Here is a 26671-nt window from a genome sequence, read left to right on the forward strand (position 1 = left end):
TTCTAAAATACTCTGGATTAATATTTGATCGCTGGGAGAAGTGTGTGTTTCAAATAATTCACCCTAAAAGGAATATAAAGAGCTATTAACACCCAATACAGTCTTCTGTAAATCACTTCAAATCATTAATACTCTACATTGTGTCAGAAACGTATACGCAAAAATAAAACATAATTTCTTGCAGCTAAAGTACTACCTAAAGTAAACCATTTCAACACTGAATGAAGTTATTTCAATGGCAGAAATCACACCTGTCTCAGTGGATAAAATGAGTATTCAAACTATTAAATTCACTCAAGCAACTGTGTTGTATTCCACCATGCATCATGCCTTGTAGAAAGCAGAACACTTCTTAAAATCATAAAATCATTTAGCACAAAAAGTACATCAACTACTGGAGTGGAGAAAGGCCCACATGGAGCAGAGACCGAGGAGGTGGAGCACCTTCCTGCTGAACATCCTGTACTACGTATAGAACAGGTTTATCTGACATGACCCCATTGAAAATGAAACAAATCCCACTGAAACCTGTCAGTTTGTCATCTGAGTTCATTTTTACAAAGCTCACAAGCCACACATGGCCCTTGCTGCCAGGCTAGAGAAAGGCTGCAGCCAGGAGTTTTGCATGTTTAGCAGCAAAAAGCCCTGTGTGGCTGCCGTATCTGGTTCCCAAGAAAGGCTGTGCACCAGGGCACACCAGTGAAATCCACCTCTCCGGGACGGTTGCTACCACTGCTGAGTCTCAACCACCTTCAATCGCTTCGCTCTCGCAGTGCCAGTCTGGACCTGCTAAATAAATCATTTTGCAGATGCACCGTTGTAAAAATAAAGGAAAAATACAGGGAAAGGGAAGCAGTGCCATTAAACAGAGGTGGCTGGAGAGGCAGGAGCAGGCAGCCATCACATTTGCAGAAGGTATGAGGCCACTTTCATGATACTTGGAGGTATGAGATCTGGAAGTCACAGCAAGATCAAGAAATCCCAATGAGCAGCCACCCAAACCCGCCCAAATCGTTGGTCATTCTGAGCCTCCGCTCTGGCCGGCTGCACTGAGCAGTTGTAATTTGCTTATTTGGTCTGTAGAGAATTTTTAAATGAAGACGATGAAACCACGTATAATTATTTGATTATTTCGTAGGAAGTAGTCAGGTTTCTGCAGTCAAGCAGCGGATGGTCCGAGTTACATCTGATGATACAACATCCATACGATAAAGCACAATTAACTGCTTAGTGAATTACACATTCATAGATTAGTGCATAATTGGGTATTAAAGCTCACTTATAACAACAGTTATTAATACCGATTTCTTAACAGGCTCCAAAAATTATATATCAGTACTGAAGCAAATTAAGCCATTTATAAAGTATGAAAAATATATTTCACCTGTCAACAGTTTGCATCAGGCTATTTGCTTTGCATCAGGAAGCAAAAGAAGTTAAGTCATGGCTCAATCACTATTACACTCAAGTTGTTATTAAAAAGTACCTTCCCATCTCTTTTTTCACTGCATTCAGGCTTTCGTAACTCTTCCATTACCTGACGCTTTAACTCAGGAGGAGCAGTTTTAGAAAAGTCACAAGTTTCTGTCAGGAAATCCAGCAACAGCTCCCCATCCTCGTTCCCTTCGATAAAGCAGCTCGTTATGTCCATGTGGGATAGGAGCTCATGGAGCTGGTACTTCAGCCCGGCTGAATCCAGTATCCTTTTGACGTCAGCACAGGAAACATAAGAGCAGAGATCATCTAAAGGGAAGGAAGACCCGTACTTCTTCCACAGCGCTTCCCAGCCACTGGTTCCTGAGAGATAAACCACCAGAAAAATGCTCAGGAATAAGGAAAAAAACTGTTTGAACAAATTATGGATCACCTGGATTTTGTAGCAGTTGTCCTTGTTGCGAGTGAGGCCTCTCCTGAGTCGGGACACGTGTGGAGATTGCCGCCTCCCTGCCTCTGTGCCTCAGGGCTGGGGGCTGAGGAAGGGCACGCACATGTTGCCTACCCTGGAGCTCCAGCACCACCCACCGAGCCCCCCGCTGAGGCCAGAGCAGCTCAGTGCAGTCAGTCCTCCCCCCTTCCACTCCCTCTGCTTCATGCATGGAGGCAATATCTCGCAGGGACATCCTTCTAGAGACCACCTGCTGAACACTAACTGTTCGGTGCCATCTGCTTGATTTCAGCTGCCTGCTTGGAAGACCAAATCCTCTCATAATCCTTCACCTAGTTTGTCGTCAAGCTACAAGTAAGCTTCGTTGAAACACTTACTGCCAGTAAACTGTCTTTCTGCTATGTGAAATATGTGGGGTGCAAAACCCTCACCACATTGTCCACGCGGCTGGATGTGTGGTGGAGAAAAGGTTGGGATGGACAGAGCCCAGGATGAAGCTGCACCATCCTCCCAGCCTTCAGCCTTCGCTCCCGTCACACTCACGTGCTGTTGCGCACGTGTAGTATTTTGGCTGTGTACTATTTCAGTGTGCAAAGATGAGGAGTGAGGAAGGAAAACACTCCTGTGGCACAACAACCACCTCCAGGACTGAGCCCATGCCAAGCCCACACTTACGCATGCGTCTCTTCTCAAGGGATGTTTTACAAAGAAAATCAGCTGGGTAAGCTGAAAACTCCCCAGATATGTCTTCACATCTTTATTTTCCCTCACCCTGGATCTATGATTCAGCATTTCTGCTATACATTGTTTACAAAAAGATCACCTAGAAAGACTGGACGGGATGAAAATAACTTTGAGCTTAATGAGCAGCTCTTGAGAGTTAGGACTATAAATCTCCATAACTACTAAAACCAGTTGCTCGGCGGTTTTGCAAATGCTTTATCTGCAAAGAGTTATTTATAGTCAAATAAACAGTTTGGTGTTTAGAAGAGGGGCTACAATATTTTCTTTCACCTGGTGGAAATGGAATGCAGAGCACTAATTGCAGAAAATTTGCTGGTGTCGGTGTTGTGTGACTCAGTGCCATCTCTGAGCCGAGCAATTATACACTACCTGAACGAAGCATTATTATAATAGCTCTCAACAGGCACAGCATATGGCACTACTTTTGTTTTCAAGGCGATGTAAACAGATTTTTTAAACGTGTTAAAAATAACACCGCATAGCTCTTGCAACTCGCCTGCTCTCCCAGCAGGGACGGAGCAGGAGGGATTGCAACCTTCACCGACTGACCAAGCCCTCTCCTATCAGTCCTATTCCCAGACTGGTTTTTAATTAACACGTCCTAATGAGTTTGTGTTGGAGATGACATTACCTTCATTTTTTTAAATGAGCTTTGTTCTGCATGTCTTTCAGTACCTCTTTTTGCTTCAGTGCTCATTGTCATAGCACTGCTGCCTTCCCCTCTCTATGCTCTTCTTTCCCCCAAGCTTTCCCCCTTCCTTTCCTCTCTGCTATTCTGAACCCTTCTCCTCCTCTCTCCCATTTTCTTGCTGGCCCCAGCAACTTCTGCTCCATTCTGCTCCATCAGAAAACACAGAGTTGCCTGGCCCAGACACATCTTCAAATACACTTCATGAATTCAGATTTTTAGTCACATTAATTTTGGATAGACACGTGCTGCTCCCTGTATTCACATTTCATGAATATCCAAAGAGACAGGTTAAGCAACTGGAAAAGAGTTCCAATTAACTATACACAGGTAATCAGCAGTAGTCTGATGTTATGATCTATTCTCGTTCAGCCAAAGAACAAAAATTCAGATCATTAAAAATACGGGTTTCTTGTGGTGAACTGCTTGAAAACAATTCAAACCAAGAACATTGTGGAGAAAAATAGTTTGAATAAATTCAGGTCAGAGAAGTGCCACTTCATTGCGGACAGTTCATGAACAGAAAAAAGGAACTTCCATCAAGCACATTACAGTTTGCAGACATGGCCAAATTCACTAGAAACTTAAACCTCTAAACAACTAATACTTAACACCCCTGAAAAAGCTGTCTGATGTGACTGTTTACACAACTAATATTTCCGTAGCTTGTGAGTCAAATTAAAGGCTTTCTAGAGTCGAATTAGACCCCACCACTGCAGTATCTCTAGCATACCTTGCCCACGGTAGTAAAAGGTCATCATTTACTTCGTCGGCACATTTGCTTCCTGGATTGACCACAGAGCATCTCTGTCAGATTTGAAGCAGCCTAAGAACGCTATTTTCCACCCAAAAAGACGATATTAAGGAAATGGGCAGTTTGAAAGAAAATGAACCATATGTGCTCTAACACCTGCTGTATGGCACAGCCGAGCCCCGTCGTAGCCGTTTGCTTAATGCCGCAAGTCTCCGGGAGCGAGACAACGCAGTGCCCAGCCTGAAAAGCCTTTTACAGAAACCAGCAGGGGCTGGAGGAGCTCTTGCGAGTGAAAGGCGTAGGATGGAGCCTCTTGCCCGCTGCAGGGCTCTCTGCTGCCATCCATCACTGGCCAGGCTGCAGGACGGGGAAGGGCAGAGGGCGAGAGAAAGGCATTTTGTGCCCATGGCAGGGGTTTGCTGGCTCACAAAACCTGCAGCCTTACAGCCTGCAGCGCGGAGCTGCGCAGATGTAGACGGCATGCAAATTTCAGTGGATATAGATGAGTGGACGCTGTTTATTATGCAGTCAGTTCGCCTCTATAGGTGATAAAGGATGTTTTAAATAGAAACGTGCATAGGTTTCTAGCTGGCCTGTGTTGAACTCACAGGAACCCCAAAGGTCCTTGTGGTTCTTGCCCGACCAAGCAACGCTGGTGGAGCAGCTCTCACCTGACACCAGGATAATGAGGAGCTTCGCCTGTGCTTCCAGGAGGCTGTGGAAATACCGGATAGTCGCTGGGACATCTTTCACATAATACAGCATCTGGAAAGAGCAGAGATGCTTGCAGAGGTGTTTACAGACATACGGTGTGGTCTGGGTGAATGTTACAGCTGGTACCACTAAGTAAAAGAAACCTAAGGGGGCAATCTTGAGAAAAGAGCAGTGGGACAAGAAGACACATTAGCACAGCGCCAGGCAGGGGGGTCACGCTGCAAACTTGGGGCTGTCACTGCCTTGCCTCCTCCCTGGCTCTCCCAGGACCAAGCTCACGTTCGCTCATTAACCTGAAGTGAAAAGATTTGCCTTTCTTCGCAGTGAAGTTGGCTTGTAATGGCTTCAGTAAACTCAGAAATACAAAGGCAATTTCGGAGAGAGGACAAGGAGCTTTGAACACACTAGCTAAAATGGATTTTCAGCTGGCTGCCACCCACAGCCTGGCTAATAGGACTACTGTGCTCAAAGCTGCTTTGCTGTAACTCATCTTTCATTTTTGCAGTTCACTTATGCTTAAGTACTTTAAATTACAGGGAAATAAACTCACCCTTCCTCCCCTTAGAGTGGATAATGAGGTCACATACTTCATGTGTACTTCTAACAACCAAGTCTTTGACAACATTTACTTTGCAGAGACTTTTACCTGGATCATGTGAATGAAATCCCATTTTTTAGACTTCTTTTCTGCATTCATTCGACTTTCATATTTATAAGCTGTCTCCTCATGCCAGGTAAACTTTACGTTCTCAAGGTTTGATGTCTCAGCCACACGCTCTGAAATACGGGACAAGGCAGGACAGAATTATCTCAATTGCAAATATGGGACCAGTTTCCATTCTGAGCTTTAATACCTCCAAAAGTCGTATTTAGGTAGAGAGATTTGCTACCAGTTTAACACAACAGTGCAATATTTAAAGCCTTGAGCCCGTATGTGAAAAGGGGGCTGTCCATGTCTTTGTAGGATGGAAGGATGGAGTACTAAGAGGGTCTGATGCTTTCCCCTTTGCACCCTCATTCGGGCCTCTCCCATCTTTACCTGATGGGGAAAAAATAAAAAGAATCTCTTCCCCATGACTGTCTCAAGCTGCATTAAAAGGTGTTGGCTGGGATGGACAGCAATGAGGCCATGAGCAGCACATTTCGTGCCGAGTGGAAGAAGAGCTGGTGACCCCTTGTTTAGGTGCCACTCCAGATCCACACGGCTGAGCAGAAGCCAGGCCATGGCAAAGGGTTTTCCAGAGCCTGAAAAAATGCAGGGGCTCACAGATGGATCAAGGGGACTGTGTTTTGGAGAGAAAGCACAATTAAAAGCTAGAGAAGGGTAAAGAAAGCAAATGGCTCACTCTGGGAATGTGTCACAGGGGTAGTGGGAGAGGGAAGGAGTTTTGCACTGTGAGCAAGGATCCATCTCTTGACATTTGGCTGCTGCTGTGTTCAAATAAATGAGGTTTTTCGAAAGTCCACTGTTTCGGCCAACTGCTTCAAGTAAAAGGGATAATAGTGTTTTAAAGCAAAGACTAGTATAAAGAGTGACATACGGCGTGTTTTCAGCCCTTGATACAATGCACATCCAGCAGCTGAGGCAAGCAGAAAGCTGGAGAAATGGATTGAAGGAATGAGTTATACCACGGCCCATCACTGCATTTCTTTGCTCCAATCGGGGCAAAACTGAGGGATAATTTCATATTTTAGGGGATGCTGGAATACTAATGTCCATCTGCTGGCATATGGAGCTCATCACACCGCACTCCTGCCTGGTGCTGGGGATTGCCCCAGGACAAAGCTAGCCCTGATGTGATTCCTGTGCTTCACTGGAGTTAACATAAATTTAAAACTTTGATGGCCCAAAGGCAGACTGAGCCTTAGCTACAGAACACATGTTCAAAACAACATGATTTGCTAAGACCAGCGCCTTTACACCACTCATCACAATGTTTCTCCTTCTGGGCTCTGATTAGGACATTTCCCTGTTGGACAGATGAGAAATGCTCGATCAGTGCTTATCTCCTCCCTTTAATGGCTGGAAATGGGCCACCCCTTTTGGATGCTGCTGCTGTTACTCTGTTCGCTTCCATTTATCAGTCACTAGCCCCGCAGTTCAGATTGAATTTGCTCTTTTAGACTCCAGCTTCATTCAGCAGCAGTTCATATCACCGTCACAAATAATCTGGTTCAGTTCAGTTGCTGGACAGTCTGTAATGAGACACTAGGAAGAAAACTGAATTGCTTCCCAAGGTGGGCTTTTAAAGTCAAAATCGGAGAAAAGGCAAACTCACTCCAATTATGGGAAGTTTCTGCCCAAAAATTTGTCTGAAGCCAAAACACATCAGCCTAACTGTTTTGAGAAGTTTTCCTTGATTTTTCCTGGGCTCAACCCCAATTGTTGTCTGGGTCAGAAGCTGGTCATGTGCGCTCGGCGGCTGCCACCCAAACCAGACTGCCCGCAGTTGTGCCGCGCTGTGCAGGAATGGCAGCACAGCTCAGTTATGGGGCCACCAGCACTCCAACCATGGTCACCGAGAGGCTTCACCTGGATGCGGACCAGCAATGAAGGAAAGCCACAGCCTGGCCATGGTGCTTGGAGTAAAGCCTCTGTCGCATGACACAGCCTAAGATAAACCTCAGTCTGTTGTCAATGCACATCCCAGTATGAAGTTTCTCTTGTGAGCATGGCTTCTGCTTCCCAAGGAAAAAGTATCTGGTTAGGCAGAAAACATCACTACTGAATCCTCAGAGGCACAGATAAAGTTTCCAATTCTCCCCAGAAAATCTTAGGGCTTAGAAATCTAATTAATGATACCTACTGGGGACATGATTAATTACCAAATAAGAAAGTTTAAAGAAAGAAATTCAGATGAATATTTTATTTCTAGTTTAGCATGGAACATAAAATAAGGACAACGTCTCATATTTTCTTTAACTTTCTTCTGGAAAGAAGCTCACTGACGTAGGACAGGACTGCCAGTTAATTGGCAGTAGGTGGCGAGACCACTAGGAAGATTCAGCGCAAATCCAGTCCCTCGTAGCCTATGGTTAATGGCCCAGACAGGACAGAAATGCTATGTGCAAGCGCCCAAACTGCCTGATAAACAGAGCAGATGCTCTGTTGCCCATCCTTCACCACCTCAGCCTGGAGCAATGTGAAAGCTGCTGGGATTTTGCATGAGCCATCATTTCAAAGATCAAGATCGTGTAACACAGAGACAGGTATAAAAAAAATTACGCGTTTCCTGGGAGCCTTTGGTGCTGCCAGAGACTCTGAACTCCCCCACTATAGGGAGAAAGGGATGGTTACCATTATTATTGTTTTTTCTTGGACTTTCACAAGTTGCTTCACACTGGGAATTCTTCATTTTTAAGGACTTTAGCAAGAGTAAGAGTTGGAGATTTACGGCGTAGTGTTGCAGTCTGGTATTTACTATGGTTTGGAGCATTTCCAACAACACAGACTGCTGACAAGGTTCATTCACTGCTGCCACGTCCATTCAGCAGCCGCTTTTTGTCAAGGTATCGTCTGCTCAGGGCAGCTTACAGCCTGTACGATGTAACTGGTGTCACCTCCATGCAAGACCATAATTACCTGCTAAGGCAAAGCCTGGTAGGTGTTAACCCAGTGATAATAAAGCTGTGGATTGGTATTTAATGCTGGCTTTGCAGGGCAATTTGACTAAAGCACCGCTGCTAACATTCAGTCCTTCTTGGGAAATGCTTGGCTTTCCTTCATGAATGTTGCCCAGACCTTTGGGCTGGTGGGAGGAAACAAGCTCTAAGCCATGGAGCACACAGCAAACGTCTTTCCTATCCACCTTGCTTTCCTTTACATGTTTTCAAATTCAAAGGATGGTAGCTATTTTAGTGCAACACTGTGAGGTTTAGCTATTTGTTATTTGGAAAAGATTATAAAGATATGTGATAATTATCATGAGACACATTTTCCTTTTGAAGGTGAGGAATGATCCTGATTTAGTGCAAGGTAAAGGAGAAAAACTTTCTGAGATGAGGATTTTACTCTATTCCTGTACAATCACCCACCAGTTCCCACCTTGCTTAGCTTTTAAAGTCTGTCTAGTCCCAAGCGTTTGCCATGCAGAGTTCTTTGAAGTGTGAGAGACTAAGATTTTAGTGAGAGACTGAACACTGATGAAAAGCAATAATGGCAAGAAAGCAAAAAATAGTGATTTTTTTAACTTTTAAGAACCAATTCTGACAAGAAAGCATTTGAATGTGAGGTCATCCAGCGTTCAACTCTTTTTAATTCATTTAGCGGGCTTAATGTAAATTTAATTTATTTAATGTAAAAGTACCTTTGTACTTGGATATTTGGTCAGCACTTGGCTCTATCACGTCGTTGTTGATGGTGATTCCTGGATATCTGGCTTGTACTTTTGAGAGGATCAGCAGGTCAATCTCACCTAGGGAAGCAGGTGACATGAAATATAAGACAAAAGCAAAGCTCAGGCAAATGTTATCTCCACCACCATCACATCCCCGGTTTTGAAGACTGATGCCTGCCGTTCATGCACTGAAAATGTATCTCACAGGCACATGTAGCTGCTTTGTATTCTTAGCAGGTTGCCACTGAGGGTTTAGCTACAGGATTTGAGAATAATTAGATATCAATCCCAGCTATCATCATTCCTCCTGTCTGATTACCATCATCAGCGCCAAGGGAGAGCCAGACACAGTCACTCACGTGGCGTGACCTCATATTTTCTGGACAGGGCCTAGCCGCCCAGAGAAGATCCTAAACGACTCTGATGGTGCCAGCTCTGATGGTCCCAAGTCACCAGCAAACCTGGCAGGATTTCTTAGGAGTCAGTAAGAGCATCTTTAACCAAACGTCTCACTGGTTACCAGGCCGTGTGGGTGAGGGAGAAGAGAAGATGTGTTTACACTGGAATCAGAAACAACATTCATGTCTGTTTGCCTTCAGTGTCCTGTGACTTTTTCCATAAGTACGATGAACAGTGCACATGCCTTTTGTGTTTATCTAACCCCTGTTTACAGAATACCCCAGAGCTGACTGTACATTTTTTTTGAGGAATATTTCTCTCTGGACACTGCTCAGGCTAGCTGCAGTTATTTTACTGATGGAAGTACTGACAGATAAAACATTTCAATGTTTAACAAGAGCTGCCATGGCTCTTGGCCACTTCTCCCCATCCGCAATACTGAAAGCTCAGAGAGATGATGCTCCTGACTGAGGTGTGGGTCCAGGGACAACATCACGCTGGCTTGCTCAGCTGTCTTAGGGCTCACTTCTGCTTATTGTGCTTGAATAAATTTTAGGTGGAAAAAATAATAGAAGAATAAATTAAGGTAGAAAGAGTGAAGCAGAGGATGACTGTGGTGAATAATAGACCCAGGGGTCATGTTACAGATGAATACTGAGTTTTGTCCTGAAAGATGTACTTGTGCTTGCACACAACTCCACAAAAATAATTAAAATTCCTTACAAATGAACAAAATTATGCACTCAACAGAAGATCATGCAGCAAACCCTGATGGCCACAAATGCCTTTGCTGAGGTTTTCAGTAGTGCCCAGCGACAGGACAAGGGGCAATGGGCACAAACTGAAGCACAGGAAGTTCCAGCTGAACATGAGGAAGAACTTCTTCACTCTGAGGGTGACGGAGCACTGGAACAGGCTGACCAGGGAGGTTGTGGAGTCTCCTTCTCTGGAGATATTCAAGACCCGCCTGGACACGGTCCTATGCAGCCTGCTCTGGGTGACCCTGCTTCGGCAGGAGGGTTCGACTAGATGACCCACAGAGGTCCCTTCCAACCCCTACCATTCTGTGATTCTGTGAGGGACTGTGGAGGGAGTGCTCCCATCATATTTGCATGGCCTCTGCCCATCCTCATGATTGCCAGTGCCCCTGGGTTTCCACCACTTCAGCATTAGCTCCATTCTACAGAAGATCTGATGTACAAAAGGAAAATACTGGGAGTTAACTAGCCACAATGTGTACCCCAGAGCTCAATCCAGCACAGCAGGTCCTCCCATGGGAGAGTCCTTTTCACTGCAGAGAGCTCTCTGCCTACTTCTGGCCCCACCACGCATCACCACGGGTCAAAGCCAGGCACCCCAGCGCAGGTCTCACCTGCTCATTAACACCTCAAGAACTTAACATCAAAAGTGAGGAAGAGTTCCATTTTTTCAGACTTACATTTCTTTCTTAAAGCAACTAATAACTCCAAAATTTACGTGACATCTGTGCAAACATGTTCATTGAAGGAGGGAAATGGAATTTCTGAAGGAGCAGAAATAGCTGCAGCTTTGCTGTCACTGCAAACCCTGTATTCTGTTGAAAAATAAGAGCAAAGCCAGTCGTCTGCAGGCTGCTATGGTAAAATTTGGGAATTTGTAATGAACTACTGCAATATTTTTGATTTTTCGTTGCTTTCCCGACTTTCTGTAGAATGGATTAGCCCTTTGAAAAGGCTGTGCAAGTCCTGATAAAAAAAATCTGAATTTTGCGTTTCTCTGTGCGGATAGGTTAATATATTCCCTTCCACTCTTCTGTGGCCAAACCACTCTTGTATCGTTTTTAACCAAAAAAACCACCCCTTTGATTCATAATTTAATCCACAGCTTTAATTGACTTCAGTTAGCTCTTTTATATGCAAACAAGTGTCCTGAGGCATTTTACAGTCAGATCTGTGGCAGCTTGCATTATCAACAATTTGGCAATTAGGCTATCCAAATTATTTAAACTCTCCAACACAATTACCTTTTAAAGGCTACCACTATGTTCACCATTAAGTTTCTAATTAAACATTTTACGTAACAGGATAGTTTATAGCGCAGTTGCTACTTTATAGCGGCGTTGATGACTTTTATGGTTTTTAAAGGTACAGAGTGCTGCGCGCTGGAGTGTGAACTTAATAAGGCAGAGGCTGCAGGCAAAGGCAGGCGCTGTGGATCGGCGGCTGTAATGGGATATGATGCTGCATGAAATGGTTTACTTGTCTCTCGAGGTGGAAAAGTGTAAAGGAACCGCTATCCTTCCGTGCTCCCTCCCTGCCAAGCACAAGAGCAGACGGGGCCAGGGCAGCAGCTCCATCGCTGCCCTCCGATATCAGCCTGGCTTGGCTGGCAGGAGGTGGGAATGTGCTCCCTCCTGACCCCTCAAGGACCCGTGGTGGGAACAAGCCAGCAAGGAGCAGGGGTTTGGTGGTGTAGGGTTTTTTTTCACATTGCAAAAGAAGTTTTGCCTGCATGTTACTGATTGAATATCCACCGTGCTAAGCTGAGGTGTCCCTGGTTAGTGACTTAAGTACCTCAATAAGTAAAGCATTCCTGTTAATAATAAATTCTTTTGGCAGAACAATGGCTTCCCTTGTTTGGACAGGACTGTTCCTGCACTGTCACACCATCTGTTTTATAACTAACGCCCATGCCATTTACACACAATTATTTTTACTTATCAGGAGAGACTGAAAAAGCTCAGATTAATCTTTGGAGATGGTATGACTAAAGCATTCAATCTAAATTAACTATTCATATAAAATTTAAGTTAGACCACTTAGTGGGCAGAGCAGAATTAGGAAATGGGCTTTAATTATGGGGGAACTTAAGCAAGAACTTCATGAGAAGAAGCCTCCTGATGTTATGGGTAATATTTTTCCACCTGGTGAACTTCAAGTAAGAGACATATTTCTTCTGATTTCTTCTGGAGCTTATATTCAACTCCATTGTTTTGGGGGACAGCAGCTCCAGGATGATGTTGTGAGTTGACTGTTGTCAGCAAGTACGTACAGGCAAAACAGAGGTCAGCCAAGGCTGTCACGTAACAGGGCAGGAGGCAGCAATGATGGGGCGTCACCACATCAGTAAATAATTACAAAGGAGAGTAGTTGCAATGCAAGTAAATATTTCATATTCTGAGGAATCCAAGACACTTTGGCACTTTTTTTTTGCATAAAAGCACTATGGAGCAGTTCAAGATTCTCTCTGCCCTTGAGGAGAGATGTTGCAGAAGCAGCAGGTTTCTTGTGGAGGACACAGGAGAGTTGAGGGAGGGAGGCATGAGCTGCTTGCAGATGACGTGGCCACACACCAGCTAATGCCATCTGTCCCCTGGAGCCGACTTTTCAAGAAAACAGTTTTTTCCCACTCCGCTCCTTGCTGCAATTTGTAATCCTCTACTCTTCAAAAAAAGGGAAAAGCATACCAATGCTGAAGTCTATAACATACCTGCTCCACCACCAACGCTTAGAATATTGATTGTAGACTTCCCGTTTCCAATACTGCAAAATATTATTTATGCATTTTAGGAGACCTACCCAGCAGAGAGGGTTACATCCATTTTGTGAAGCCCCAGAAAGCCCATGAAGAATAAAATCTGCAGAACCAAATCAAATGCAACGTGCACGTGTACGGGCATGCCTATGAGCGGGTAGGCAGGATCACATTCAGAACTCTGCTCTTTGAGAATTCCCAATTTACAGTTATTTGGGCAATCTGTAGAGAACTTCTGCTTTTATTACAAGTGCACACAAGCAGAAGCAGGTCCATGCCTTCTCCATGTCTGTGCTTTGAGGACCAGAGACCTCCCTGGGTCTGGACCAGCAGTTTAAATTTTATTTGTGGAAGTTTAGCCTTTTTCAAAATGGGGAGGAAAAAGGGAGAGTGCAACACACTTAAAATCCCTTAGGGAGGCTTTGGCAGATCTGTAAGACCCTGGGCGTAGAGAAGGGCCTCGCCAGAGCCGGGATTTGACCCCAGCCGCATGCTGCCTGAGCCAACCCACAACGCGAGGGGTCCAGCAAAAACCACGCACCGGCAGTCAAAGCAAGAGCGTTATTTAGACACACTAGAGAGACCCTAAATATTACCTGAAAAGAGTACTTTTAAAAAGATGCTTTCATTAAAATTTAATGTGAGAATGTAATGTCTGTTGTTGCACTTTAGAGTTGATTCAGGGTAAGCTGCATTTGCATGCAAGGAAACAACTCAGGCTTATCTCCTCCCTGCTAGGCAGGCTCCATCCTGAAGAGCAGCAGTTCAGCAGTGTGTGCAAATGAAATCTCCAGCCAAGCCCTATCAAAGACCCACAGACGGGGCTGCCGGCGGGGAACAGCAATCTGCCTCTCACAGGCAGCCCCCCGAGTCCCACTGAGCCCGTCCCCGCCACGGGACCGTGCCACCGGGCTGTCCTTCAGCTCCACGTGGCCACCTCCATGTTACCTCGCTATCACGTCCGGCAGCCGCCTCTCCATGAACTCCCGCATGCTCTGGTGCTCGGTCGAATTCGCGAGGAAGAGGCGGAAAGACTGGAGGTATCTGGCAGGGTCGCTGCACAAACTCCTCATGGGTGATGCCATGCTGGGGGTCCTGCAGCTTTGCTTTCAGACCTAGAGAAGGAATAACACCGGAGAGGTAAAAACCAACACTTGTCCGGACTTTGCTCCGTGTCCTCGGCCAGGCTGCTGCACCTTAGAGCACTTTAAAAAGTATTACGCAATTTTGTGACAGAAGCTGTAAATCAGGTTTGAGCAACAAAGGGTAATACATCATGTTTAATCTGTGCAGGGCAAATGCCAGCATTTTCAAACTGTGCTGACACAGGACTCTGTTAAAACCCAGTAAAAGGATCTTTAGAGAGTTCTCAAATAAAAGAAAAATTTCCCTATTTCTTGAAGGCACGGAGAGGCTCCAAAGACTTGGTCTGGTTTAGAAGAAAGTGCAACACGCATCTCCAGAGATGCTGGCAGATGTCTCTATCTTTTTTTTTAATCTTTTGATGTTCTTTTAGGAAATGCTGATGGTGAGGTGAAAACAATAAAAACCTTATAAATGCACTCTTTATTTTTCTAGTTCCTCTGAAGATAATGGTACAATTCCCATGGGCAAAGTAGTTAATTCATGAAAGCCACATGAGTTACTGGAATGGTTGTTGCGCTAAACCCGGATTACACAGAGTTGGGAGCAGGGGAGGCAGAGCACACTACTGGGAGACATGGGGCTGTACCTTGAAATCTGCACAAAGACATGTTTATCCCCTCTTAAATTGCAGTTTAAGTCCATCTTGCCCTAACTGGCGAGGAGAAAGAGGTCCCCTTCCTTCTCACAGGTCCCAGGCTTAAGGACTGCGCTGAGTCTCTTACCATCGGGTCTGACTTTCCTGCTGAGGTTACGTGCCAGCCAACTCTCGTTATTTTTGTTGCTCCCTCAGACTGTCTCCAGCCAAGCCTTGTTGCTGTTGCAGTGCAGGAGCCAAGAGCAAAAGCCTCCCACCCACTGAGGTCCACAGTGCAGCTGGGATGGCTTCTCTCACCCCAGGGAGACCCCACGCCCCTTGCCTTTGCTCGCCACTGTGACCACTGAAATACAGACCATAGGCTTTTGCCAGACTGCTTCTCTCATCCCTTTGAATCACAATTCTGCCCTCTGTTGCGCTGCCAGTCCCTCCCAGCTGCACATCGAATCACAACAGTCTCATCTCTCCCCCAAATCATGAACAGAAACGCCAAAGAGTAGTGGCCTCAGGTTCATACTCTTCGTTACCTCCCTTTCTGGCAGTGAACTGGTGATAAATTTTATGACTAACTGTGCAACCAGCTTTCCACCCACCAAATAGCTGTCTCATTGTGGCCACATCTTTCTGGCTTGCTTATGAGGAAGTCATGCAAGATGGTGCCAGCCCTAAAGCTTCTCTCTGCATAGGAGCACCTCCTTCTCCCCTATGCACTGGGGCTGCTACACCACCGGCAGAAGGATGGGCTTGGCACAATTTCTCCCCGACATCTCCACGTTGCCTGGCAATCCTCTTCTTCTTTTTCTGATGCTCACTCCTCTTTGAAGGATGTTTTCCAGAGACAGCCATTGTGCTGAGCAGCTGCAGTTCCCCGGCTCCTCCTCCTCCTGCCCGCTTTTCAACCATTGTGTGAGCTGCTTGGCTTTACCCAGCTTCCTTCTCTGCTTGTGCCAAAGATAACATCCAGTTTGTGACATGCTTTGGTTTTGCATCCCATGAGCCACATCTCTACACATCCCAAATTTTGATGGGAGGACCTGTGGTGAAGGTTGGTGGGTATACACCTCCCCCAGTGCGTGCTGCTGGCAGAGCTGTTAGGCCAATTGGCAAAACCTATTAATTGCTGTCCTTGAGGCAGTCCCAAAGTCCAGCAGTACCTCCAGAGCAGGACCCAAGGTGCGATTTTCCACCCATACCACCGCTGAAGCAGACCTGGCTTTCGGCACGCTCCCCATACCCTAGCCCCTCAGACAGCAAGGATGCTTTCAAAGGGAAAACCAGCAAAACCCATGTATGTTAAACACCACCAATGATGAAAAGGGCCTGGTAACAAGCAGATGGGAGAGCTTTAAAAGCTTTGCTGGGTCCCGGACGCCCATGAGTGTTCGGAGCAGCGTGGGAAGGCGATGGCTCCCCCGGCCGCAGAGCTGACCCCCTGCTGCCTGCTTCAGCGAGCCTGGTGCTGTCAGATCAGGGAGGCAATCTGGCCCGTGCATTCGACAGACAGACCAATAAATTGCAGCCGAGCTGACCCTGCTAGGCGGAGGACGATCGCTGAGGCTCGCAGGGCGGTATCTGCCGCTCACGCCGCCCGGCTCAGCCGCCACGCGTGAGCCCTCGGACGGGCACACCGACACCCCCAGATCCTTCTCCCAGGTGACCACCGCTCGAATCCCCAGCCAAATCTGAATTACCCTGAGGAAACCAAGTTTAAATTTTGCCAGAGGGAGTGAGGAAGCAAACACCTAGATGTATGTCAGGTGAGAATTACTGGTTGCTAACCCACCCTTAAGATAAAGTGGTATATTCCTTGTTTACACGTTCCTCTGCTCTGCCCAGCTCCTCGCTTTTCACTTCAACTTCTTAAAGAGGCTTTGCCGTTGCAACTAACATGTGTTACTACCTTCACTTTTGAAAAAATATTTTGCAGTTAATAAGAGGAGATTTAGATAATCAGCCTTTTTTCTATGCCTCCCTCTACTTCCCATGATTTAATTTGCCCACGTCCCCTGCTCGGTGGTCTCTAATGAGCAGCTGAGATTCATTTTCATGTTAGGTGCAGTTCAAGGAATTTGTCTCATTTATTTCATTATGCTTTTGGCTGTTTGAATTTGCCCCATTTATTTCATTCTGCGTTTTGCTATTTGAACTGCGGCCAGTTAACTCTAAAAATTAGTAAAGAAGGAAGAGAAGGATTTTTTCTGAATCAGGCTGGTAGAAGCTTTTGGATAATAATGTTCACTTGGGCATGTTCCCATCAGTAATCATCCAAATGTATATGTACCTCCCTAAAAAGATTGAGGAGTTTCAAAAACAGACTTTGTGTTTACACTGCAGTTGCTTGATCCACCCCTGGTTTGCACCAGAGCTAGAGGAATTAAACCTGCTTTAAATTCACCGTAAAACCCTTCAAACCTTCCCTGCAAAGCCAGAAAACAAGGTGAGCCTGCCCTCAGCTGTAAACTCTTTGCAGTAGGAGCTTGGGCTTATTAGCACAGGATTATATCTTGTCGCCGAAAGCCAGCAAGAGAGGGAGATCCCTCTTGGAGGAGTTTAATACGATCTGTTAAGCTCGTGCCCGTCTCGCAGGCAGCCGTACTTACGTGCGAGGGGTCTGTGCCACGGCGCGATGCCGCTGGGCTGCTGGGGATGCTCTCCCGGCTGGCCGGCCGCCTTCCCACGCAGCACGGACGGGGCTTCGCTGCCCGGGGAAGGAGCTGGAGACGTAACCTCCTGCGACGGCCGCTGCCTGCAGAGGCGGAGGCGGAGGTCTAAACCCTCCCCGCCGCGTCCAGCCAGAGCCCTCCGCGTGGTCCATGCCCAGCACAGCCACCACACAGAGCTCTGCCGAGGTGTTAATTACACTCTGGATGAAAAACAAACCCCTGCCACTGGTGTGTAAGAAATGCGACTCTTGACAGCTTGGAAATAGTTGTCTCAGTGTGTGGCACACGGCAATGTACAGGAGCATGTACAGTTTGCCTATAGACACTGAACATTATAGGTCACTTTTTGCTTGTTAGCTGGTTTTCTTGCCAGCAGTTGAGATTTTGCTTATCCCTAACTTTCCAGGGCTTAAGCGATGGGAAGCGTTTTCCAAGTTAAGTGCACCCTCCACAGCCTGGTTAGGAGCAGTTTTATCCCAGGGAACGCGTGTGGAAAAAGACACTGACCCACTGAGCTTTGGTGTTCAGAGCACTAATAAAATATTTGCCCTGTGGGTGCCTCAAATTAGTCATTGTTCCTTCAAGTTTAGTGAAAAATCACTTTTTTGAAGTTACATGAAGAAGTTTTCCTTCTGGACTGAGATGGAGAAATAAACTGTTCGTGGAGAAATGAACTGTTCGCTTTGCCAAAGTCATTTTAAATAATACCAGCAATATTAATAATCATGCCTTCAAAGGCACAGCTGACAGAAGAAAGGCTGCAGTTTGACATTTAGCTGAAAGTTTACTGAAATGAAGATTTCATATCAACAGTTAAAATTGTTCAACTAGAAAGATGACGATGTGGGATGCCAACACCCGCTGCATTGTTTTCTCTCTGCGTACACAGCACCATTTCCAAACCTCTTGGACAGAAGGAGGTACAGCGCCCTTCGCCAAGGACTGAGCCGAGAGCTGCGGGGCCACGCCATCTCCATGCCTTCTGCTGGTCCCTCAGCAAAGAGGGACACCAACGCTGTGCTGAAACCCCAGCTACTCTGTCAGACCGCCACAAACCAAGACAGCTCCTCTTGGCTTTTAGAGTCCCAGCGGATGCTAATTCTTCAGCGATGGCCCCCACGCAGGCTGTGGGTGCAAACCCTGCTGCAGCGGCGGCCGTGCAATGCTGTGCAAAGCCCTGCCCTGGCTCCGTACCGGCGATAAGCACCGCTGTTCAAACATTGCTGCACAGCAAGGTCAGTGGTGTTTGCCTGGTTTTCTTTGCACTTCTGGAAATCTGGATTAATTGGCAACACCAGAGCTGTGCAAGTCGGTCAGAAGAAAATAAACTCAGTGCATCTGGCGCGTGCTTTTCCCCCTCTGCAATCCACTAAAAGTGAGTTTTCCAAGTGCCAGTTGCCGTTTAATATGAAAGCCTAAGTTTAGAGAGCCAAAAGTAAAATTTTATGCATCTGGTGCTTTTAAGTGCTTTATGAAAACAGAAGATGCTGCTGTTAATTTCCTTCTTTAATTTCCCCTAGAGACACATTCTGTGAGCTTTAAGCCAAATCCCAGCCGTTCCAGTTTGGTGTGGGCTCAGCGCTGCCCTGGCGCAGGGCAGTTTGGGAGGAGGGATGCTGCACCGTTGCCTAGACCTTACTTTCCTTGCCCCCAGCACCTTCCCTTCCCGATGGTGTCTATGTGATGTGCTGCAGAGGCAGGGCTGTGCTGGGCCGGAGGCTAAACCCAGCAGAGAAGGGCAGGAGCCCAGACGGGGGCTGGCATCGCTCTGCGAAGCGAAATCTTGCAGAGAAGATTGTCTGGTCGCCCTCAGGCAGACCTATGGTTTTGTTCATTGATGTGGTTTTACACTGTTTAGCATCAATATTTAGAAAACAGAAATCACCTCCTTCCGCCATTTTACCATGCGTCCTGCTATCTACAGCACTGTCCTACATGGCAGGAGGCTGAGTTATTGAAAGGAGATCCCACAAGCCTTGAGGGCAACAACGTTTGGGAAATAATAGCTGCTGTGCATTAAACATCTCTCTGTCATTACAGCTTAGGGGACAGTGTACAACTCTGTAGATACTTGGCCAACAAAGATGTGGTGTAATATTAAAACACAAAGTTGTGAGTAAGACGAGTCCACTCAGAAACCTGGCAAGGACCTGAGTAGTTGTTACTGACCCCTTGGGTAAGGCCAGAGCTCGGAACAGTGAACATCTGCAGATTATTTCCTTCTCTGGAACACATCTGCATGGGTTTTGCCTGAAAATTTATGCTCTGGGAAGGAGGAGAAAGGAATTAAATGTTATGGTCTTGGTCCAAATGAATCATTATGATTTCTTCTCCCAGGAATGCTGGGAGCGATGCTGGGAGGCAGCCCTTGCTGAAGGAGGAAAAATGCAAGGGAACGTGCCCAAACCACATGCTCCCATGGCCGCTCTGGCATGCCCAGCAGCAAGGCGAGATTTCCCATGGGTTGTGCTGGTCCACAAGCTCCAACAGCCCCGTCAGTCCCATGGCAGAAGTGGAATAGCAACGCAAGTGTATACACTGAAGATTTAGAAATGTTCTGAGGACTGGTTAATCAATGGATGCCTTCAGAGGTGAGAAGTGCTATCTAAATTAATAAAAAAGCTGGGTAGAGGCAGGGCTTTGGGACTGGCTGCTGGCTGCACGCATAAAGACAGGCGATTTCAGGCATAAAGCTGTGTAATGCTGATTTTATCTCCGAAGGGACACGAGCGCTGGAATAGACCATCAGTATTGCGCATGGCTGCAGTGACCCTCACTGGGGCAAAGATCCATCTCTTCAGAGCAGGGACCAAAGCCTGGAGTCACAGCTGAGGGAAGCTGAGCTAGGGAACAGGCAGAGGATGGTGTAGTGTCCCCTCTGCCTTAATAAAACCCGAGTATATGCTTACAAATATCTCAAAGGTGGGTGTCAGGAGGATGGGACCAGACTCTTTTCAGTGGTGTCCAGCGACAGGACAAGGGGCAACGGGCACAAACTGAAGCAGAGGAAGTTCTGTCTGAACATGAGGAAGAACTTCTTCCCTCTGAGGGTGACGGAGCACTCGTCCAGGCTGCCCAGGGAGGTTGTGGAGTCTCCTTCTCTGGAGATATTCAAGACCCTCCTGGACAAGGCCCTGTGCAGCCTGCTGTAGGTGACCCTGCTTCAGCAGGGGGGTTGGATTAGATGACCCCCTTCCAACGCCTACCATTCTGTGATTCTGTGATTCTGTGATTCTGTGATTCTGTGAGTCCAAAGTACGTGGGTGCAGATCTAGGAAACTGGATTTTCATGAGGCAGCAGGAGTGGGAAAGGCTGGGCGGGAAAGACCTAATTTCTATCCTGTCACCAGGCTTCAAAGCGTCTGTTAGATGGACCAAATACTCGAGCCCAGAGATCCAGGAGTTTATTTGGCTCACCTCTGGATCTGATTTAACACTAAGCCAGCCCGATAGAAGCAGAAGCTAGACGTTGCTTAATGTCTAAAGAATTATTTCTGCTGTCTTCTAATAAAGCACGCTGATGTAAGCTGGGGTTGATAACAAGATTGCTGCGCTGGGGTAGCAAAATCTCATTTTACAGGACAAGCGAACTGTCAGTGGCAAGGAGCAGACAGGTTATTGCTCATGCTCCTCCAAGGTTGCTTTTATTAAAATGGAAATTTCCAAAGCTTTGCATGCACACACATGCGGCCATGGATGCAGACATCCCTCCGAGGGGCAGAGGGGCCAGCTGCAAGGCCACAGCCACCCTCTTCCCTGTGCAGCTCATTAGCTGCAGCCCTTACAAAGCGGGGTGCCTGGGGTGAGCTGCAGCTCCGCCGTCTCTGCCCCAGGTGAAGGGGCCCATGTCTTCACAGACTGCATCCTCACCACGGCTTTGGGGTGGGTTTGGCAGGTACAGCAGCGCTGGGTGGGTGCGACACACTCCCCCACGCCTGCACCCCGTGAACTTCCCATCCGATTTGGGTGAGGATTTGCTCTCCCTCCTCAAATTCACCGTAGGCATCAATCACCTTAAAATTGGACCTTTCACGTTTCGGACTGCCACAGCTCTTCATGCAGGAGGGGCACAGCACCCCAGCCCCTCTCCAGCACGGCCAGACTCAAACCACCGTGACTGGTTCATCTCCGCAGGTGGCCCCCACCCTTAGAATAGCATAGCATAGCATGGCATAGCATAGCATAGCATAGAATAGAACAGCATAGAATAGAATGGAATGGAATGGAATGGAATGGAATGGAATGGAATGGAATGGAATGGAATGGAAAGGAACAGACGATTTTGGTTCAAAGTGACGTACGAAGATCATCTAGTCCAACTGCTTGACCTGTTCAGTGCTGATGATAAGTTGAAGCACATTATTGAGGACATTGTCCAAATGCCTCTTAAACACTGATAACAGCAATAAGAAAAATATATGGGGGAAAAAAAAATTAACTCCTGGCTCTGTTTTCACTTTTTGCTGTTGTAATACACTGAGCAACTGCAACAGACCAAACTTGAAGTACGCTGCTGAGAACAATTTATTCAACAAACACATCCTTTTATCTTCCCAAGCACATCAGAGGATCAGATTCAATTTTTACAAATGTAGCCTTAGTTAAAATACTTTTTCTTTTACCCCCTCCCCAAAGTTAATTGAATCAGAGATTGTTTGTAAAATATCTCATTACGGAGCACTCCAAACTTCTGGCTTGTAGTTAGTGAAACAAATCAGTGCTCTACTCCCAGATGGAAAAAAATAACTTTTAGAATATTTCAGTTAGCAATTTGAAACTTAAATTTTTAATTAAATTAATCTCAGAAAGAAATTCAAGTTCAAAAAAATGATGGTAACGGATGTCATTGTTGTGTCTGGGTTTGGCGGTGGTAAGTGATGGTGCACAACTTCACCGACTGGTACTGCTTACCAGAAAGAGCTGGTAGAAAGTCACGCTGCTAGAAAGCACCCAGATTGTGCAGCTATGAATGGCACGAGTCCTGCAAAGCCACGAGGCAGCGATGGACCAGACACGAGAGCCCCAGCCCCTCGCTGCCCCGGAGCCATATGCAGCTCACTTTTTCCTTGGGACTTCAATCTCTGCCAAGAAAGTAGTTTCTGTGCTGGAGAAGCGTGAAGGACACAGCAAAGACCTGGCTTGGGTTATTGATGTCACGGGAAAGCAGAACTGTGCCAGGGAAGAGGAGCTGCGTTTCCCTCTTTGCCACTTTTGCTGCTGATTTAGGTTTTCTACACAGGTATGGATTTTAGCAAGCAACAATCATTCTTCATAAAAAAGCAATTTTTAGGGCGTTTTACCCATATGTGGGAATAATTATTTCCTCTTTTCAAGATGTGGTGATGCGAGGACAGAACTGACAGAAACACCCAACTATCTATAAATGAAAAATACCATTTTGGACATTTTTTTTCAGAGCCTGTCACATGGGGCCGCCCCGGGTACCACGCTAACTCAGTGGAGCTGCAGACCCTCTGATGATAAAGGCACGGAGGATACAGAAGGCATGCAGCTCTTCACACCTGCTCGTGCTTTAAATCGTTTTCACTTGTAACAGCAATAGTCTGTTATTTATGCTGAAACAAATATTCCTGGCTCAGAAGGTCACTGTCTTTCTGATACCTATGCAATATCTGCTTGCGATCAGCACCTTCAGCGTACTTAGTTTCCCCCTACCCCTTTCTCTAGCTGTTCCCTAACGAGCTCCTGCGACAAAGAGGATCTGAATAAGCCCCATTTGAAGAGCAATCAACCGAAATTAGAAGGGCTTTCTTCTAGCCCATCTTTGGGAAGACATCACCCCCCCAAGCACATGGCCCCCACGCCTGCTGTCACTCCGGCTCTGACACGTTAATGCAGGGAGCGCAGCGGCTGCCGCCACAGCATTATTTTGACAGCTGAATATTCCACTTGCAGCTCCTCGGCGTGGTTCTCATGCCTCCTAAATCTCTCCGCCTGAAGTGTAATATTTTCGTGCCATTCATATCTCTTGCTGTGGGAACTTACGATAAGCTCTGGAAACGGCTTAGACACACTCACTCCCCTCTGATGGCAGCAGCCGCGTAGGACTCTCATAGTCAAAATCTTCACATTAAGATGTCTGTAAAACCATGTATTAGGAACACTTCGGATGTTTATAAGCCATCATATGTGCCAGATCCCAGAATGTGAATTACCCTGACCTGGTAAAGAGTATCCTTTTGACAAAATCTGTTTTATTATCTGTAAGTCTGGTCCGGACGGCAGCTGTCAGTACCAGTGTAGAGGTGGCGTTCCCACCTGGTGTCTGTACAGCTCAGAGCCTGTGCACCACTTTGGGCGTTAAATTACTGTGGCAACCTACATATACTGAGTGTCTAACATGACCCATATGTCTCTTTGAAGAGTTTCTGCTTCCTGGGACAGGGAGTGGTGTCCTGAACATGGGACTGTGCCCAACTTTGCACCCAGCAAGCCCAGCCCCTCCATGCCAGACACTTGTTTCTGCCTTTTTTTCTTCCAACCCCCAAGTTTGTGTCCCTTCTGCCAACTCCACTACAAGGATGTTGTGTTCTCACAGGTTACTGGTGATGATAGATTTGATAACAGAGGGCTGACAAGCATCCAGACTGCCTGTGTTGGAAGCCAGCTCAGCACAGCCGGACCTTCTCAGGGGAACCATGTGGCCCCAGAACTGCCCCCGGCTTTGGGCACCGCAAGGAGGAGAGCCTTGGCCACGCTGTCGCTATTTCAGTTGCTCTTCTCTCAGGCCTAGCAACAGGTCAAAGGTGGAGGAATAAGGAAAATAAAGCTCAAATACTCCTGCAGGCAGCACAGATGGACACGGAGGGCTGCTCACCGTATGACCTCCACCTTTCCAGCCCTCAATTTTCAGCAAGCACACCCAGCAGAGTAAGTTTTAATGGCACCGTGTAAATCATAACCACAAAATAAACTGCATCTAGGACCACAGAAATAGGCTGAAATTTTTGCAAAAATGAGATTAACAATGATATCACTTCTGCTAAATGCCAGATGTTACGACTGACTACTGTCACATGCAATTAGACCCTTGGACACTGCTATTCAGGGTGGGAGCTAGATGATCTTTAAGGTCCCTTCCAACCCAAATCACTCTATGATCTATGATTCTATGAAAGCAAGATGATCTGTGGCCTGACAGGGCCTCGTGTGGCTGTGCTCTAGCTTGGCTTTGAGCATAGCCGTGCTGTAATTTGTACTACATTTTGTACTACATTTTGTACTACAGTTCAAACTAATACATTAGTTTAAGAGCTGAGCCTACCACCTACTGCCAAAAAGAGTTGCAGGTATGGAATTTCACAGTGAAATATCAGCACAAAGCTGTTGCTTCCTTGCTAGCACTTATCGGTGCTAAATACATGGATCATGCACAAGCCCTTGACTGTAACATTGCTCAAGTTAAAAAGTACAAGAGCTTTTCACGGATAGTGCTGCCATTTTATTTTGCTTTAATTGCAACTTAATTTGGAACTAAGAGGAGCTTTGACTGGAAACCTCATCCCTGCAGAGTATGTTCATGTTTTAGCAAGGGATGCTGAAAAGGCCAGCTTAAAACTTTCCTACAAGTAAAAGGGCTGCGGATTTTCCCCCCTCTGTGAAAAGTCATTCCCAAGGAAATGACTGTTGTTTCCTCAGGCCTTATCTGAAGGTGTGTTTGTTTCCACTGAAGCCAGACACGAAGAATTTTGTCTGAAAAGGAATTTTTCAGAAGGTTATGTGTGGGAGAAGGGGGCTGTGAGGGATGCCTGCAGGTAACCTGACTGTCAGCCTGCAGCAGAGTCGACCCAGGAGGAGACAGCTTGGTGCTGCCCACACCCACCCTCGGTCCCTCGCCCCATCCTTTGAGCTCCTTCCCCTGTCACAGCCCAAGTAATTGCCATTCCTGGCACAGTGTCCTCGCCTTTTCACTCGCCCTCCTTATCTATTGCAATGCTTCCCGCTGTCCCTTCCCTTTCTGCCCTGCAGGCCTACAACTGTTGCTTGTAATAATTTTTTTTTTGTACCATTTCTATCTCTCACCTCAATCCAGCTGGTGCCATTGTAGGCAGTTTCCGTGTGTCATTGCTTCTTTCAAGCATCGTATCCTCCTGCAAGATACCGACACATCCGACTCAGCCTGCCCACGCTCGCCTTTGTGCAGGTTTTATATTGCAGGTTATTTAAACTCCCAGCTATTTTTCTGATTAAGTAAACCCAGGACCGGTTCCTTTAAAGGTATCAGGGTTTTATTAGAAAGCTACATCGCCATCTTGTTATTTCGATCCCTATTCACCTCTCCTCTTTCCACAGACAAAAGCCTCTGAGTTTCTTTACAGATACGTATATTCATGATTTTATTGAGCAGGAATCCTCTTGGCAATCTCTAATCTGAAATGAGACTGTTCTGTGGATCATATTCAGTGTTTTATTTGGGTTTGATTTTGTCTCTGCTCTGATAAACCCCTGGTGAAGTTAACGGTGACAAAAGACGGACCTCAGGATTTGATCCTGATATCAGTGGTAGGAGTTCACCTCCTTGTCACACTGTGGGTGCTTGTCTCCCTGTTGCAGCCACATCCAGGTTCTGGCGGGGCCGGGAAGATTAGGAAAGGGTAGCGGGGAATATATTTTGGATTAGGATATGCAAGGATGAGTACAGTACACGAAAATGCAAAGCAAACTGAAATTCAGTAAAGCATAGCAGTTATGTCAAAGATAGATAGTTGAAAAAAAATACAGCATCTTGCTGTAGTTAATGGACTTTATTAACCATGCCATTCAGAGCCCAGAGGAGGCAGACCCGGGCCATGGTTGGACCCCCAGGCTGTGGGACACTGCCTGGTAACATGGGGTTAAAACTTCAGCCTCCTGCCTCCAGGCAGGAAAAGGCAAAAGTGGCCCAGCTTTCCAGAGGCAAACATCTGCACAGCCACAGGTGAATAAAAATGTGGAAACATGCAAAAATCATCAGGGCAGCTGGGTTGTATTTATTTATTTATTCCCCACTGTTTCAGCCACTTTCTGTTACACACGATGTCTCACCCAGACTAGTGCTGCCTCAGCACCTGAGTATGAACTCCTCAAAGGACACTACTATTTTGGGGGTGCCTACAAGTCCAACTGCCTCTGTCAATTAACAAATTAAAGCACAGCGTGAAGTGTCAGTCAGACTGATCCCAGCATGGACAGGAAACCTGGCATTTTCTCCACCACACTACAGATTCTTCTCG

The 26671-nt window shown here is 46.4% G+C and overlaps 1 protein-coding gene and 1 long non-coding RNA gene across 5 annotated transcripts; one reads left to right on the top strand and one right to left on the bottom strand.

Annotated features, from left to right (window-relative positions):
- Positions 1-1114: 1114 nt before the first annotated feature.
- On the bottom strand, positions 1115-17517 carry HNMT (histamine N-methyltransferase). 3 transcript variants are annotated; one of them, XM_075431177.1, is made up of 7 exons: positions 17376-17517; positions 13983-14149; positions 12990-13042; positions 9093-9200; positions 5432-5562; positions 4743-4836; positions 1115-1797 (listed from the first exon to the last, which is right to left on the bottom strand). In XM_075431177.1, the coding sequence occupies exons 2-7, from the start codon at positions 14117-14119 to the stop codon at positions 1442-1444; spliced, it is 879 nt and encodes a 292-aa protein (XP_075287292.1). In that variant the 5' UTR covers positions 14120-14149; positions 17376-17517; the 3' UTR covers positions 1115-1441. The 3 variants fall into 3 exon arrangements, with proteins under 3 accessions (XP_075287292.1, XP_075287293.1, XP_009937035.2); XM_075431178.1 differs by lacking the exon at positions 17376-17517 and adding an exon at positions 14903-14994; XM_009938733.2 differs by lacking the exon at positions 17376-17517 and having other exon boundaries at positions 13983-14223.
- Positions 15990-24742, top strand: LOC142362463 (uncharacterized). 2 transcript variants are annotated; one of them, XR_012765093.1, is made up of 3 exons: positions 15990-16532; positions 19776-20029; positions 22855-24742. It is a non-coding gene; the product is annotated as an uncharacterized LOC142362463 (long non-coding RNA). The 2 variants fall into 2 exon arrangements; XR_012765094.1 differs by lacking the exon at positions 15990-16532 and adding an exon at positions 18553-18813.
- The last annotated feature ends 1929 nt before the right edge of the window (positions 24743-26671 follow it).

Source organism: Opisthocomus hoazin, chromosome 9 (assembly GCF_030867145.1).
Source record: "Opisthocomus hoazin isolate bOpiHoa1 chromosome 9, bOpiHoa1.hap1, whole genome shotgun sequence".
Classification (NCBI taxonomy): Eukaryota; Metazoa; Chordata; class Aves; order Opisthocomiformes; family Opisthocomidae; genus Opisthocomus; species Opisthocomus hoazin.